Source organism: Varanus komodoensis, unplaced genomic scaffold (assembly GCF_004798865.1).
Source record: "Varanus komodoensis strain SLA01 unplaced genomic scaffold, ASM479886v1 scaffold1, whole genome shotgun sequence".
In the NCBI taxonomy this organism is placed as follows: domain Eukaryota; kingdom Metazoa; phylum Chordata; class Lepidosauria; order Squamata; family Varanidae; genus Varanus; species Varanus komodoensis.
The window spans coordinates 25,466,921-25,481,841 of NW_025335268.1; the positions used below are offsets into that span (position 1 = coordinate 25,466,921).

The 14,921-nt window shown below is 40.8% G+C and overlaps 1 protein-coding gene across 4 annotated transcripts in view; it reads left to right on the forward strand.

Moving 5' to 3' along the window:
• The first annotated feature begins 8,575 nt into the window (after positions 1-8,575).
• B3GALNT2 (beta-1,3-N-acetylgalactosaminyltransferase 2) overlaps positions 8,576-14,921 on the forward strand; it is a 33,735-nt gene continuing 27,389 nt past the window's right edge. For all 4 annotated transcript variants that reach the window (XR_006413736.1, XM_044420076.1, XM_044420090.1 and 1 more), the window contains exons 1-3: positions 8,576-8,797; positions 13,861-14,008; positions 14,742-14,842. Coding sequence is in view for 3 of the 4 variants with exons in the window: in XM_044420076.1 (XP_044276011.1) it covers positions 8,686-8,797; positions 13,861-14,008; positions 14,742-14,842 (361 nt within the window). In the remaining variant the exon portion in view is untranslated. The remainder of the gene's footprint in view (positions 8,798-13,860; positions 14,009-14,741; positions 14,843-14,921) is intronic.

Genomic DNA, 14,921 nt, shown 5'->3' on the forward strand with positions numbered 1-14,921 from the left:
TGGGTACCAGGTGGCATGGACAAGATCTAACAAAACTGGGCTGGGTGGCATTTCAGTTCATAATGGAGTGATAGTGGCTAGCTGACTCACTGGGAAGACAATCCAGTGAAGATGATAAAGGACACCATCTTAAAACTGGCAAATGCCTGACTAATAGTAATAGTGGAAGCAGCATTAATCTCACGACATGAATACTTGTTTAGATAGTGAGTTGATTTACTGGAATCAACCTTGCACTAGATGAGTGTTTTATGAAGTATAAAAAATAATAACTTGATAACCAATGAGACAGCTGTTTAGTCTGGCAGATGCTATACTACACTTGGGGTAGCTTAACCATGAACACACTGAAACAGGTCCAGTGGAGAATGCACTAAACAGAAAAGGCAAATGCTATTTTTGGAAGTGTGCACATAATCACTCCACTGCATAAACATGGCCCCTTGTCTAAGGACTTTACATTAGTCAAGGAAAGAAAATACAATACGATTTGTTGGTGAATGCCTCTTTGAACTCTCCTGCAGTCTTTTAATCAGTGGTGCTTCCACTGCTTAGCACTTTTCCTACTGGCACAGGAGCCCATTCGCAGAGTAAACGGTACCTCATACTGCAGCTGCACTGCTGCTCAAAGCCCCTGCCCGCACAGTCGGGCACAAGCGTTTCATAAAGGAACTACAGGTAGGAAAGGAAATGTTCATCAGAACTCACTTTGGCAAGCCTTGCTGACCTGCCCTGTTCCAAAAAGGAGCATTTCTGCTCTTTTTTTAGTTCCTTCCTGCTGTGCTAGCAGCAGGTCCGCCTAGTGTGTACAGGATGCTACCCAGGTTCACTCCCCCAAGTAATCTCCAAAAGTAATCTATCCTCCCAGGAAAACAGATTACTAGTAACTGTGGGTAAGTAGATTGAGCTAACTAGAAGAAATTAATATTGTATACAATTTCCCTTTGTCTACTATCCTTGAATATTAGAGTAAAATTCCAGTAGCTTTCTCCTAATTAAATGGAAGTTTCTGTATCAAGTTGTGAATTCTAAATATGAAATCCAGTGGGGAAGAATGCTGCTGCTGCTGCTGCTATTTTCACTTCCATATGGCCCAGTAGCCAGAGCTGTCTGAGTGGTTTACAACAGTAAACATAGTATACAGTATGCATGCAGTATATGTAGTAACTTTAGTTGTGAAGAGCCAGCAAAACAAAATATTTCCTATCTTAAGTTTGTGATGTGCTTGGTGCATTTGAACTTGATTTTTAAAGAAAAAAATAGCAGAAAGGGCATTTTAATGTGCTTTCTAAAAGCAAGAAAAACAATTAGCTGCTTCCTTCATAATAAGCTTCACTAGGGTACCCTTTCTACATAATTGATTTAATTTTAACAAGGCAGCACCAGTTACTATGGCAACATGTTTACTTGTCCTTTTCAGATGATGTAGGTCTAACCAGGACAGTGAACATGAAAAATGTAGGCCAACTGTTTCCTCCCTGCCCCCTTCCATTATTTAAGATTTCTGAGATAGTTGAACATTTTGAGGTGAATGCAAATGCAAACAAATTTAACAGCATGTATTAGTATATTAAATGAAATAAGTGACATTACAAAGAATAAAGCAAGCAAAATACTGATGACCCTGCACTCCAGATCCACAGATGACCTCGCTGGATTCATATACTGATGGAGAATAAAACAGGAGCCTGGGATGCTCTTGAAGTAAAACTGCCATACAATAGAGTATAGGTTCCAAGTACAACTTCTTGGAAAATTGGTATTCAGGTAGCAACACCCATTGCTAACCAGTGCCCCAACCCCATCCCAGGTAGCATTTCAGAGGGATACCATGGTCAATGGTACTAAAAGTCAGAAAGAGATCTAGGAAAAATTAATGAGGTTGTACTTCTCCATATCTCTTTCTGGCATAAGGTATTCATCAGAGTGGCCAGAGCAATTTCAGTCCAAAAGCAAACTGAAAACCAGATTGAAATAGAGCCACAAAATTCATTTTATCCAGGAATGATTGCAGTTGTGTGCGCAGTCGTCCAACTGACTGATATCAGGAGAAAGAATCAGGACATTATACAACCCATTGCAGTGAACACACAACCCCCTTAAATTGGCAGAAATCACTCCCTCTAGTAAATAGGCATTTATAGCCCCCTGAACCCAGGGAGGCCAATGTAATGTGTCAGGAAGGACTGGAATTGAGAAGATTGGTGGTGGACTACCCTCTTCTAAGCACCTTTCCTGTGTTTTTGAGCCTTTACCACTGAAACTTGGTCAATAAAACCCAGCTCAGTGATGCTTTGAATACAGTCCCTGTGGACATGTCTAAAGAAGGATCGAAGTTGGTGCAGTTCTAAGTAACTTTATGTCCCAAATGCTAAGCAAGTAAGTAATATCAATGCACCTCAGAGAGATTCTGTACCATCTGAAAAAAGCTTTGCTTTGAATAGTTTTCCATATTAAGAAGACAAACCTTAATCATGCAAAACTAGCACCAGAGAGAAGGGTGTCTTGAAATGAGAAAAAGGTCAGTAAAGAAGTTGACAACCCTAAGGCCACCTAGCGAGATAACATATGTTCCTCACTGTGCTAATTTCATTTAGCATTTGCATATTTAACTCCTACTTTATTTTATTGACTAAATCTAGTAATCTAGCTGTCTGGTTTCTGTTGCCACATCAAAATACATTCTAAAAGGTTTTTTTTGCATATATTTTCATGTGCACTTGCTTCTTCCCACTTGATGACTATTTCTGTATAGCACAAAAACATCTATTGCACAACTGTTCTACAACTACGCATTTTTTAAAACTGTTTTTTCAGATGTTTGGTAGTGTGATTTATTGCTGCCATCTGCTGGACGAAGAAATAAACTTGTATATGTATTAACGAAGGGGAAGTTTTGATAATTGAATTATGTTGTGAAAGATTATAAAAACCAGACTTAACATGCAATAAAAGGAGCTAAACAGGGAATGCTTTATTTAAATACTTGCAAAAGATTATTTCTACAATAACATTTCAACCTTTACACACACCAGCTGAAGGGTGATTTAAAGTTTAAGGAACAGTGGAAATAGTGGAATGGAGAGGAAGGTTGATGCTACTACTAGGAGTGGCAGCTTGAGCAATAGCTTTTGTCCCCCCAGGAGATTTTAAAATATGCCTTCCCACAGACACTAGATTCTAGGGCTCTACAGCAAGGAAAGCTATGAGTAGTTAGGGAATCCTTCATGTTAAATAAATCCCTCTGGATGAACTTGCATGTGAAGTGGATGAAAGCCACTTCAGAGAACCATTTTCCCACTCTGCAGAATTCAGAAATTGTGTCAGAAAGCAACAGGACAGAAAGGGAGAAGCAGAGGCAGAGGCAACAGCTAGGGCACATGTAGAAGTGCTAAGCCAAATCGAAATACTTAAATTTGATTAACTTATTGATTTGTATTAGTCATCTCATTGCACAAATTCTCTAGGTGGTGCATGGTAAATTAACAAATTATCTTAGGACAGTCCTTCATGTACTGAAGTCTCACAGTATGTAGAGCTATATCGGGATTTAAATAAGAAATCAGAACCACAGTAGCTTCCCCTACTGGTAGAAGGAGAGTTGATTTTTGGAAAGATGCAGTGGAGCAGAAGACACAGTTACATACAGTGATATGGACACTAAATTGCAAAAATTTCTGAAATCAGAAAAACAACTTAGAGATTATGTGATCTACTTCAAAAATAGCCAATCCAAGAACAAGATTTAGTTTACAACCTATTGTGAAAAGCAACAGATGAGATGATGCAGTCTCTTTCCTACATGCCTCAAGGAATAGAATCTATTAAAAGTCATGACAATCATTGCAATCTTTAAATGCATAGATTTAACTTTTCAGCTTTCCTAAACAACTTTTCCAAACCTGTCACATTGGAGAAGTTCACACTTCATGACAACTCACCTTGGTGATGAGACACTGTGGGTTGGTTTTGTACAAAAATCCACAATGCTCCCAACATATGATCAGTCTTACCATGGGTTGTTTGACCTCTCCCTCCCACTCAGTCCTCCTGAAGATACCCCGGGGACCCCATGGCAGGCCCTACTTGTCTGTCCTCCCACTGTGAGCCCTTTCTACTCAACGTGGCTTTTTTGTCCCTTTAATCTTCCTCCTCCTCCTCTTCTTCTGGAGACTGTAAGCACTGGCTGTAAAGCCAGTGTTTGCTATCTTCATTTTCACAACCAGTGACAGCACTTTCAAAGAGCCCAGGCAGTACATTGGAGGGGCTGACAATGCTTGGCAAACATTTTTTTAAAAACACACTGTTTAAAATTCATGCAACTGTGGAAGCCTGCTGTTCTGCAAATTTAGATATTTGTAGGCTTGCCCAGGTCAATATACTGGGTGGGTGCCTGCTGTCGAAGCACAGCAAGTATCAACTCTGGGCATAGCTATAAAGATGCTCCGGATAGGGTTTTCTTTCCTTCACATTTGCTTGTCAGCTATTAAAAAACAAGCTGTCAAGGGAAAGCAAAAGCATGAGTACTCTTTTACTTTTCGGGGAAGTAAAAGTTCTCAGAACAAATGTCAAAAATCTGTGTCCCCATTAAATCAGGGTCTGACAGGACAGAACTGGACAAATATCTCTATTTGGGATAATAGTCAGGACTGGTGCCTCCTGTACCACTACAGCCAATTCTCCCCAGGACATTAACCTAGCTTAGGCTTCACATTTCCATGCCCACAGAATTCTGCATCTCTGTGACTGTGTAAGTATGGCAATCAAATGAAAAAAATTAAAAGAATAATGCATAAATGGCGAGTGCATTTTTAGAAAGTTCTTTGCCAACTGTTGAAATTCTCTCCAAAGTGCTACTTGGGCACTTTGAAGGGAGTGTCACTGGCTGCCATTGCCTCCCTCTCCCCCCCCCCCCCCAAAAAAAAAGAAAGGTCAAAGGATGAAATGTGGCAGCTGAAACATTTTTACAATTGTGATAGTATCCACATTGGGGTGGTCACCCTAATTCAGAGAACACAACCACTCTGTGTACAGGAACTGTTACCCATAAAAAGGCACCCTGTCAGAAATGGTCCGGGTTCACACAGCTTGCCACCTACAATGGATAGTTCAGTCAATATTTGAATATTATTTAACACAGCACTCGCTGTGCATGTTTTCCATGCATCCTGATCATTTTTCAGGGTCAGTGCTAGGGAACCTGTAGCTCTCTCTATGCTTTTGGCATCTCTCCCATCATCCCTGGCCACTGGCCCTGTTGGCTGAAGCTTATGAGAACTGGAGTCCAACAAGAAATGGAAGGCCACAGATTCTGTCACATGTCCAAGATCATAGATGCTGAAGTCAACTCAATTAAACACCATTAAAGAAAAGAAGGTGCAACAGCTATACAGGACAAGATAAAATTTAAGGCAGCAATGATGAGAAGTCATCATTTTTTCTTGTGGGCAGGGAAGGGATCTATGTAGTACACACCTTGGATTTACTTGGTTTTGTTCAAATTTGGATGCAGAATTTACTGAACTGAACTCTTTACCTGTTTTACGGCTATTATTCACCATAAGATAGCGAGACACTAGTGGTGGATAGGGGTAGAAAAACTTTCAATAAATTAATAAATAAAATAGCAGGCAGTATCTAAGCCGTCTTCTTCAAAAACAAACACTAATAGATTTTACTAATTATTATGGCAAAATCATTGTTTAAAAATTCATAAAGCTTAAAGGCTGTAAGTGAAAAGCTTGTTATTTACACTGGAATTTTATTTACTCATTTGGATTCTGTGCTATCTGCTTCTACAGACATAGAATGAGTTACAAGAATTAAACATACATAGCATCAATTAAAATATTTTATACTTCCTACTCAGTAAAAGTGAATCCATTGGGGAAAGTGCATAAACAGAATGCAAATGGACACATAAGACTGCATATGTCTTTTCACTGCAGATATAAGTGCTAGGAAAATGTGATTGGCGAAGAATTCTTAGCGTGTAAATGCACAGTGAGTTGATTCACGCAATTAAATAAACCAGGGTGGGCTATTTAAAGCAATGGTGTGCACCTAAATATGCAGCTGGATGCACCCAATGACAGGCTGGGGGTTCTTTAGAGGTTGTTTCCTGATCGAATGAACCATGTTACCCAGGACTAGGCAAGACAAGCCAGGTCTGGGGGAGGGGGTAATTAGACACATAGCACCTGACACAGGCTGATAATTTGTAGAAACCATGATGGCTTGTTTTGATTTTGGGATTGACATCAATGAAACCACTGAATCATTACACCTTTGGTAACAATAAGCACTGTGGGAAGACATACCTTCTTTTATTTATTCTCAATTGTGCCTTGAAATGGCTGTGACAAAGGGAATTGGCAGTTGCCCCTTGTGGAGGCGACAACTCATCCTATTATTAGATATATAATTGCTACACTGTTCCTGTGATTTTAGCTGTACCCTATAATGCAGATGAAGCCCCTTCAAATAGCCAGACTACGAATGTGTTGGCAAACTCTACATGAAAGGCCCAAACAATTTTGTACTGACACCTTCTGCTAAAAGATGGTTAAGGCCTTAATTTGCCAGTGTGTGCACTGCTTTCTGCACTTTCTCTCCTGTCAATGCATGTCACAAACTTCATTTAGCTTACATACAACATGATACATGCTTAGGTGGAAAAAAGTCTTCCAATTCCCATCATTTCCCAGACAGCAAGACAGATAATTGACTGGAGAGGAGGGCTTTCTAATGAGCAGAGGGAGGATGAGACAAAAGAGGCCAGGCTATGATTTATTCTGAGCCCTCTTCCAGCCTCCTATTCACTGCCTCCAAAACAACTTTGCTGGATGCGATGAAAAGCCTACATAGAGAAAAATGCAAGGATCACTTCTGTCACTCAACCACTTTCAGTCTCGCAGGGCATGGAAATATTGTAAGCCTCTGAGTTTTGGGCCTAGGCCCATAAAATACAAATCAGTTAAAATGTGCATGTCCTAGTTTACATCTATATTCAAATTAGCAATAATTACTAGGATTTAATTTTATAGAATACAAAGCCAAATTAATTTTGCATGCAGTTCACAAAATAAAACCCAGGGGGTAACTGTGTTAATCTGCTGCAGCAAATACAGCAGTCTAGTGGTAGCTTAAGCGATAACAAACTTTAGTATGGCATAAACTTTCACAGACTGCAACCCACTTCATCAGGTGGGCTCTTAAGTTATGGCGGTTGCATCTGAAGAAATGGACGACAACCCACAGAAACGTATGCCATAGCACATTTAAGGTGCCAGAAAACTCTGTTGTTTCCAAATAAATATTCATTTTGCAGCCCACCCTAAATCAGTATTCTTTCAATAATAATTAATTTGCCATGGATTAGGGTTAAAAAAATGCACAAAATGAAGGGCTGATCATTTTTTATGAGCTCCCACCCGAGTTTTCCCCCAAAATGGAATTTCAAATGCTTGAGACACTAATTAAAAAACAAGCCAAGTGCGAATTCAGAGTAACAATCAGTTAATTTCCATTTTTTCCCCATTTATCAAATCATTACCGCTATAAAATAAAATAAAGCACTACACAGTTCTGTTCTGGGGATGGGGGAGAGTTAGCTGGCACTGCACACCAGAAGCGAGGGAGATGATTGGGAAAGGGGGCAGACGCAGATTTTGGAGCAGAGGGGCAGCTTTCTCACGTTTTCTGACATCAAAAGTGGTGGAGACGTGTGCTTTTCATCCCCTTCCCGATGCACCTTTATTCGGAGAACTGTTTGGGGGATTACTACCTGAATCTTCGAACTTCCTTAAGTTTTTAAAACCCCTGTATCCAAGATTCAAATACATCCCATTTGTTCCAGCTTTCAAACATTGCTACAGCTTGGCAAGGCTGCTGCGTCTTGACGAACCGTACGACCTTCCAAAGGAATGGTACGTTCTCCCCCTGCCCCAGGATGTGGCCGTGCTGCTCGGCAGCCTCCAACGCCGCGCTCCGGGACCAGCCCTTTGCCCTGAAGCCGGGCTTTTGGGGGTGCGAGTGCTGCCTTTCACCCCCGCCGGAAAAACGCTTCGGCAACTACTAAAAAGAGAAGAGGAGCCGAGAGGACGTCGCGCTTCCAGACACGAGGCAAAGCGCCAGATTTTAAAGATGTTTTCGCATTAAGCGTGTTTTGCCCTCGTATAGCGGACAGCCCGACCCCAATCCTGTGTTCGGATACGTGCCAAGTCCAGATAACATTCTGTGCCCCTGATGAAGTACGCTTCAATTTACGAAGGGTTATGCCATAATAATTTTTAGTCTGTATTGACAATAAAGCCCCTTCGCGTGGTTACGCATTGCACACCAGCTCCCTTTTTCCAGCCCCGGGCCCGGCCTCCTCCGAGCTCGCAGAGGGGCCTTCCCCAGGGAGGCGCAGTACTGGCGAAGAGGGCCCCCGCCGCGGCCAGGCATTGTGGGGATTGTAGTCGGCAGGACCGGCGCTGCGCACACGCGCTCCTGGGTCGGGGCGGGACTCTGGCTTTGGGCCGGCCGCAGGAAGGGCTGGTGGGGAGGCGGCGCGGGGTGGCCACCTCCTTGCGCTGCCGCCGAGAAGCAGGGAGGGAGCGGACAGCCCGCAGTTGTCCCTCCGGGTCACCCCGTCTTTGCCGAGGGAGGCCGCAACGGCTGGGTAGGGGCTGCCGGCGGCCAATGCGAAATTGGTTGGTGCTTCTGTGTCCGTGTGCGGTCGGGGTCGTGCTGCACCTCTGGCTGCTCTTCCTCAGCTGCCCGGCGAGCGGCCCCGGCAAGCAACACCCGGCAGGTAGGTGGGGAAGGTGGGAGGGAGCGACGCTGGCCGCGCCAGACAGCCTGCCCGCCTGCCTGAGGCAGCGGGTGGGTGCAGGGGGGCGCTTCGTCCTCCCGCTGTTGTGCATGAGGTAATGTAGGCGAGAAACATACGCGTTTGTGCAGCGGGGGCGAGAAAACGTGGGATGCGGAGAGGCATCTTTCGCTCCAAGTGTGGAAAAGACGGCTCCACTCTCCCCAGCTTGCCCTGGGAAGGGAAGGGAATGCGGTGGAGGAGGATCAGCTTCCCCCTTCCGTCCTATCCGTGGGGTAGTTCCTGGCACTCGAGGGCGTTAGGGAAGAAGGGCAAGAGGCTGAGGTTGGTGGTCCTTCATCCTAAGCACTGGGAAGAAGCAAATGTAGTGAATGAATGGTACTTGGGAAATGGGACGTTTATTCAAAAAAATCGCTCTGTATCTTGTGGGGAGCTGGGGGAGGAAGGATGGGAGGTCAATCCAGGGACATGGTGAGAAGGGTAGGACAGGTGATTGTAGCGCAACAAGCACTGGGGAGGCATGCCTTAACCAGCAGGTGGGATGTAATGTAGGACATCAATCAGAGATGTAGGCTATTGCTATTTATTTATATATTTATGTAAAGCTTTTATATCCCGTCCTTCACCATATCATTCACCCAAAGATTTGGAGAGAAGCTGGATAAAGATAGGAGCAGGTTTCCCAGGCAGGTCTTGTAAAGCAGATATGGGCAGCCTTCAGATGTGCAGGATCAACTTTGCTTTATATGTATATTTACACACACATTAGATGCTCTGGTCTTTCAGCTGGGTGGTGGTGGTTTTATATTGTTAAATAGTTGGAACTTGGAAACACTTTTGCTGATTTACTGTAAGTCACCCAGAGAATCCATCAGTAGAACGTGATCTACCTTCTGTAAATGTGCAGTAAAGAAAGCAAGGAGTAGGAGTAGGAACTGAGAGCAAGTGGGTTGTATAAGTTGTATAAGAACTGCAGAACAGCAAAATATCCCATGTTCAGGAGAAGTAATATATAAACAAGATGGTTTAGAGCCTGGCCCTCAGCATGCTTTTAGAAGTAAATGAGTTATCTTAGGGAAGCCTTAACATTAGGAACTGACATTTTTGTATTTCATTTCCCTTTGACCTCACTGCTTACACGTCCCCCCTGCCTCCAATCGTGTATGTCAGGATAACATTTCATGCATCTGATGAAGGTTAATTTACAAAAGTTTATGCCATAATAGATTAAGGCTTTAAGATACTGAAAAATTCAGTTTTTGCCATAGCAGACTAACACAGCTGCCCTTCTGGAGAAAATGATGTGGCTTGGGATGCATATCTGGACTGGAAAAAAGCCAGTTAGTGGCACTCAAGCTAAGAACCTTTACATCGGCTACAGGGGAAAAGATTGTGTGTGTGTGTGTGTGTTTGTGCGTACGGGCACGCGTGACACCCTTCAAGTAAGCTGTTCTTCATCTAACTACTACAGTAAGTAAGATTTGAAGAGAGGTTGATTAGGGATTATTTTCTGGAATTTAATATTTCACAATCTCTATTTTTTTTAGTGTCATTCTAGGCCACTCTAGTGTCATCCCTGAGTGATCCCTAAGACCACAGATAGGCAAAAGATAAAGCTGTTGAAATAAAGGAATAAGAGAAGCACTAACAAACTTGAAAACAATGGTTGGGGAGAGGAAAGAATGGCAAGTTATTGACATGATATAATTTGGCTACCTACAGGGTTGATTATAAGAAATAGTTTTAAATAAAGTGTAATGCTTTGAAGGAAATTGTTGTCAGTCAGTGAACTAATGTGTATTTGTTTTTCAAGTGCTAAAAGAAGAAAATGGGCCAGTAAATTAGACCTCCATCTTTTGCTTTTTTGAGTAGCATGGTTTCTTTAGTATCATCAGCTCTCTATAAAAATAGTAAATTGAGATGGGGAAAAACCACTAGGGGTGGCTTTTCTTAGAGCATTGGTGCAATGTTTAAACTTCAGCATAGAATAAACCAAATGAAAAGCTCTCTTACAGCAGTTCTTAGAACTTCCTTTGTCAAGTCTCTGTCTATAGTAGTATGTATCTGCTTCTACCAAGAGGGCTGAAGATCTGCTATTGCACATTTTGCCTAAGGAGCTAGGATATCACATTCCTGACTTCCAAGCTGACTTCCAAGTGTTATCCAGTCTGCCCCATGCCTTATCTCCTCTTTGCCCTGCTGGCCAGGTGCTCTCACCTTATGAGAGCTTCCTTTGTAGTAAACTAGCATTTTAACTTGGAAAAGGATCTAGAACTAGAAGTTAATTATTCATTAGTGGTTTCTGGAATTGGATTCCAATTTGCCTGTGTTCCTGTTTAGTCAAGTGTAGTACAAACTTCATTGTGTTTATATTGAACATACTGAGGTTGTACTTCTGATTAGCTGTTTGCCTTCTTCTGTTTTTATTTATTTAGGAGACTTTTATCTTGCCTTCCAGAAGGTGCTATTTTCATGAGGCTGCTTATAGTATTATGAAAACATTGACATACAATTGCTCCCTACCCTCCCCGTTCTCACAAGAGCAGCAGTAGCTCAGAATTTTAAAACACCAAATGCAGACTGAAATATATGTATCTTTAACATTTTTTAAAGACCCCAGTGATAAGGCCATACTTATTTCTCTGGGATGGAGTTCCAAAGGTTTGGGGCCACCACAGAAAAAGCCATATCATTAATACTTACTAGCACAATGGTGCTTACTGCTAAGCACCAGTAAGTAGGACCTGTGGCATAATTTAAATGCAAATGTATGGTTTAGCTGGTCTTTCAGGTAAAATGGTCCCAAAGTATTAACAACTTTAAAGGCCAAAATAGGCACCTTAAACTGGACCCAAGAAAAGGCAGCAGTATAAAGTCTACCAAATAGGAGTACTATGATCCAAAATGCCACATCCTGTAAAAAGAAAAAAAAGAAAAGAAATGGACAGTGAAAGACAAATCTAGTTTAAATGTACATTATTGTGGTCAATAACAAAGTGCAGCTTGCTGTGCAAAGGCTAAAGCCTTCCAAGGGCTGAAAGAGACTTTTAAGGCCTCTGTGCCTGAGGTCTTAAAAGACACACCACCAGTTGGAATAGACAGGCAAGGTGGACCAGTAGTCTGATTGTGTATAGGGAAACTTCGTATATTCATCAACCTATGCTGTAGAGTTGACAGCTATGGACAGCACTGCTTCTTGGTTCTGCATGGCTGTGGATGACCCTGCAGAATTTATTCCAATATGTGGTAACGGATCCTCAAATATCACAAGTGGGCAGCAGCTACAACTGTTCCCAATCACAGAAATATTTGCCAACATACTCTAATAGTATCCTGAAATTTTATGAAGACACTAAAAGTTGAATGGGGGTTGTTAAATTTGTCCCTTGCCTTCATATTTTTATGCAGAGCAGAACTATGTTCTTTGCAGAAGCTGAACTGATTGAGCAAAATATAGTTATTCTCAAAATGAAGGTAATTCAAATCAGTTCTAACTCCAGTTAAAAGCTAGACTATATAACCAAAGAAGTGACTCATTTATTCCAGAAAGTCCTAATATATATCTCCATATATCTCTCTCCAAAGGGTATAGTATATAATCTGGCCAAAGGGTGACCAAACATGCACCTCATTGAGCATGGAGAACTGAATGGTGATCTGCGCCAAAAGATCTCTGGGATGTGAAGTTGTTTCCATCCACTGGAAGATCTCAAGGAAGGCTTTCCTTGGCTTGATAACACCAGCTCACCTTTCATTTCATCCTGTCCATACTACGATATTTGCACTTGGCTAATTGTTGTGTGAACTCTAGTGTACTGGTAAAAGTATTGTTCTTAGTGGAACAGAACCTGGATTAAACATATTTTCTAAATTTAAAAGTATAATCTTGGCTATTCTTGAAATTGTGTGTTAGCAACAATATCTTGGATAAATCTAAGACTGTTATCAGTAGAGGACAGTGGTATTATACAATATCACCAACCCATTATATCTGAAACATGCAGTATAAATTTGTATATCTTTTGGGACATACTAAAATTAGACTTCTGAAATTACCTCTTATCCCTTAACGTGCAGTAGTTGTTCTAAAGTGTTCCGGCGTTTAGTTGATTTGTCATCTTAAATTTTTGGATTCATTTTCAAATTAAGCAGAGTGAGATGAAACGGATCTCTTGCCAATGCTAAATATAAGTCTAAGTACTTCCGTTATAGAATGACTGATTGAAATGACATGACTATATTATCCATCTTGTTCTATTGGTAGTAGGATTCTGGCCATGTTTATTGCATTTCAGTTTAGGAAGACATCTTAATTTTAAAAGAAATTAGTTTACTGTTGGTTTATTTTTAATTAAGTTTTTTCCCTTAGTAATTGAACATACATATGCAATAGTTGAGAATGCAGGGAAAATATGCATTCTATACATGATATTTTACTGCCCCGTTCTTGAAACTTGCAGAACATAGAGACTACTAACATTTTGCCCTAGATTGAATTAGTGGAGTTGTTTGCATGTAACAATGGGTTAATTAATTCATGATTTGCTGTGGTATGTACCCATGTGTTCTGCAGCCTTTTTATATATTCTTTTCTGATGGGGGTTGCTGTGTGATGTCTGAATCTAGAAAGCATAGTTGCTTGTGAATCAAATAATCTACAGTAGCATTACTTATATTTGCATTCACTGAATCATAATTTACTTTTTTATTGTGATAGGCTTTCACTCACATGTGACTTACTTTACTATGCAGTCCTGTGTGCCTGTAGCCCTCTGAACTTGGAGGATTCTGAGCTTCTTCAAGATTGCTCTTATGACCTTGGAGAAGCAGCCGACATAGTTTATCCTGACATAAGCCTTCATCAGTGAAATTCTATTTTACTGCATTCTGAATCTTCATAATAAGAGTAACTTATAGTTATGAAGTTAATGCTTATTTTTAATATTTAAATTTTAATTATCATTTGAAGAACCAGCCTGTAACTCTAACTACCACACTTACTTGTTCACTTTTCTTATAAGGTATTGTTAATTTATACTTTCTAGGTCTACTGGCTTTCTTTCCTCACTGGAAACCGAAACATTATGATGTCATCGTAGGGGTACTGTCTGCACGACATAATGATGGGTTGCGGAATGCTATAAGAAGCACTTGGTTCAGGCATTTGAAGCAGCACCCAGGACTGAGCCAACGGTAACTGTCTTAAGCTTTCTTTCATGAAGCTCAAAACCTAGAAGTTTTGTTTATCACTGAGGAGTCCCCATTGGTTTAAGTCAGATTTGTATAAAATGTAATAACTGAAAAAACCCTATCCCAACAGTCTTAGTTTAAAGGCAATTCTGATGTTTGATTCTAAATAATATGACAAGAAGTGCCCTAACCTAAATTAAAGTATTCACCTGCTTGACAGTGCTTTTCTTTACCCTAATGAGCTTCTCGTAGTAGTTGTCTCTATAGATGGATTTTTCTAGGATGATGCTTCATTGCATTTTAAAAGATCCACAAATGTTAGAGAAAAGGGTAACAAAATATGGCTAGTAGGTAGAATTTTATTGACTTTTAATGAATTATATTTGTGATCAATAATCTTTTATTATATGAAGACATCCAGAAGATCATGCTTCTCATTTTAATTGGATTAATATGGAACAACTGATGCTCTCTGGTTTTCTCCTTTAAATAACTGAAGGAAGTTGGAGTAGCGATTCAACAGAAACAAGTGATGAAAAGTTGCATGTGTGTGGGGGGTGTGTTATCTTTATTTACTACATTTCTGTAATGTCCAATATCTGAAGTTCTCTGGGGGGCCCACAATTGCAATCTTTAGAATACATCCTATTTTTGGAAGATTTATGCTTGCCCAGAATTAGCATTCTGAAGATGATGGAACAGAAATAAAAATGAATTGTTAATGAAAATATTTCAGTGTCCTTGTGAAGTTTATAATTGGTGCACATGGATGTGATGTGCCAGTGGAAGATAGAGAAGATCCTTATTCATGCAGACTTCTGAACATCACTAACCCAGGTAAGAATGTCAAACTTTAAAATATTTTTGTACTAGATGAGTTTCTTATTAAGAATATTCTGAAATCTAATCAGTCTTG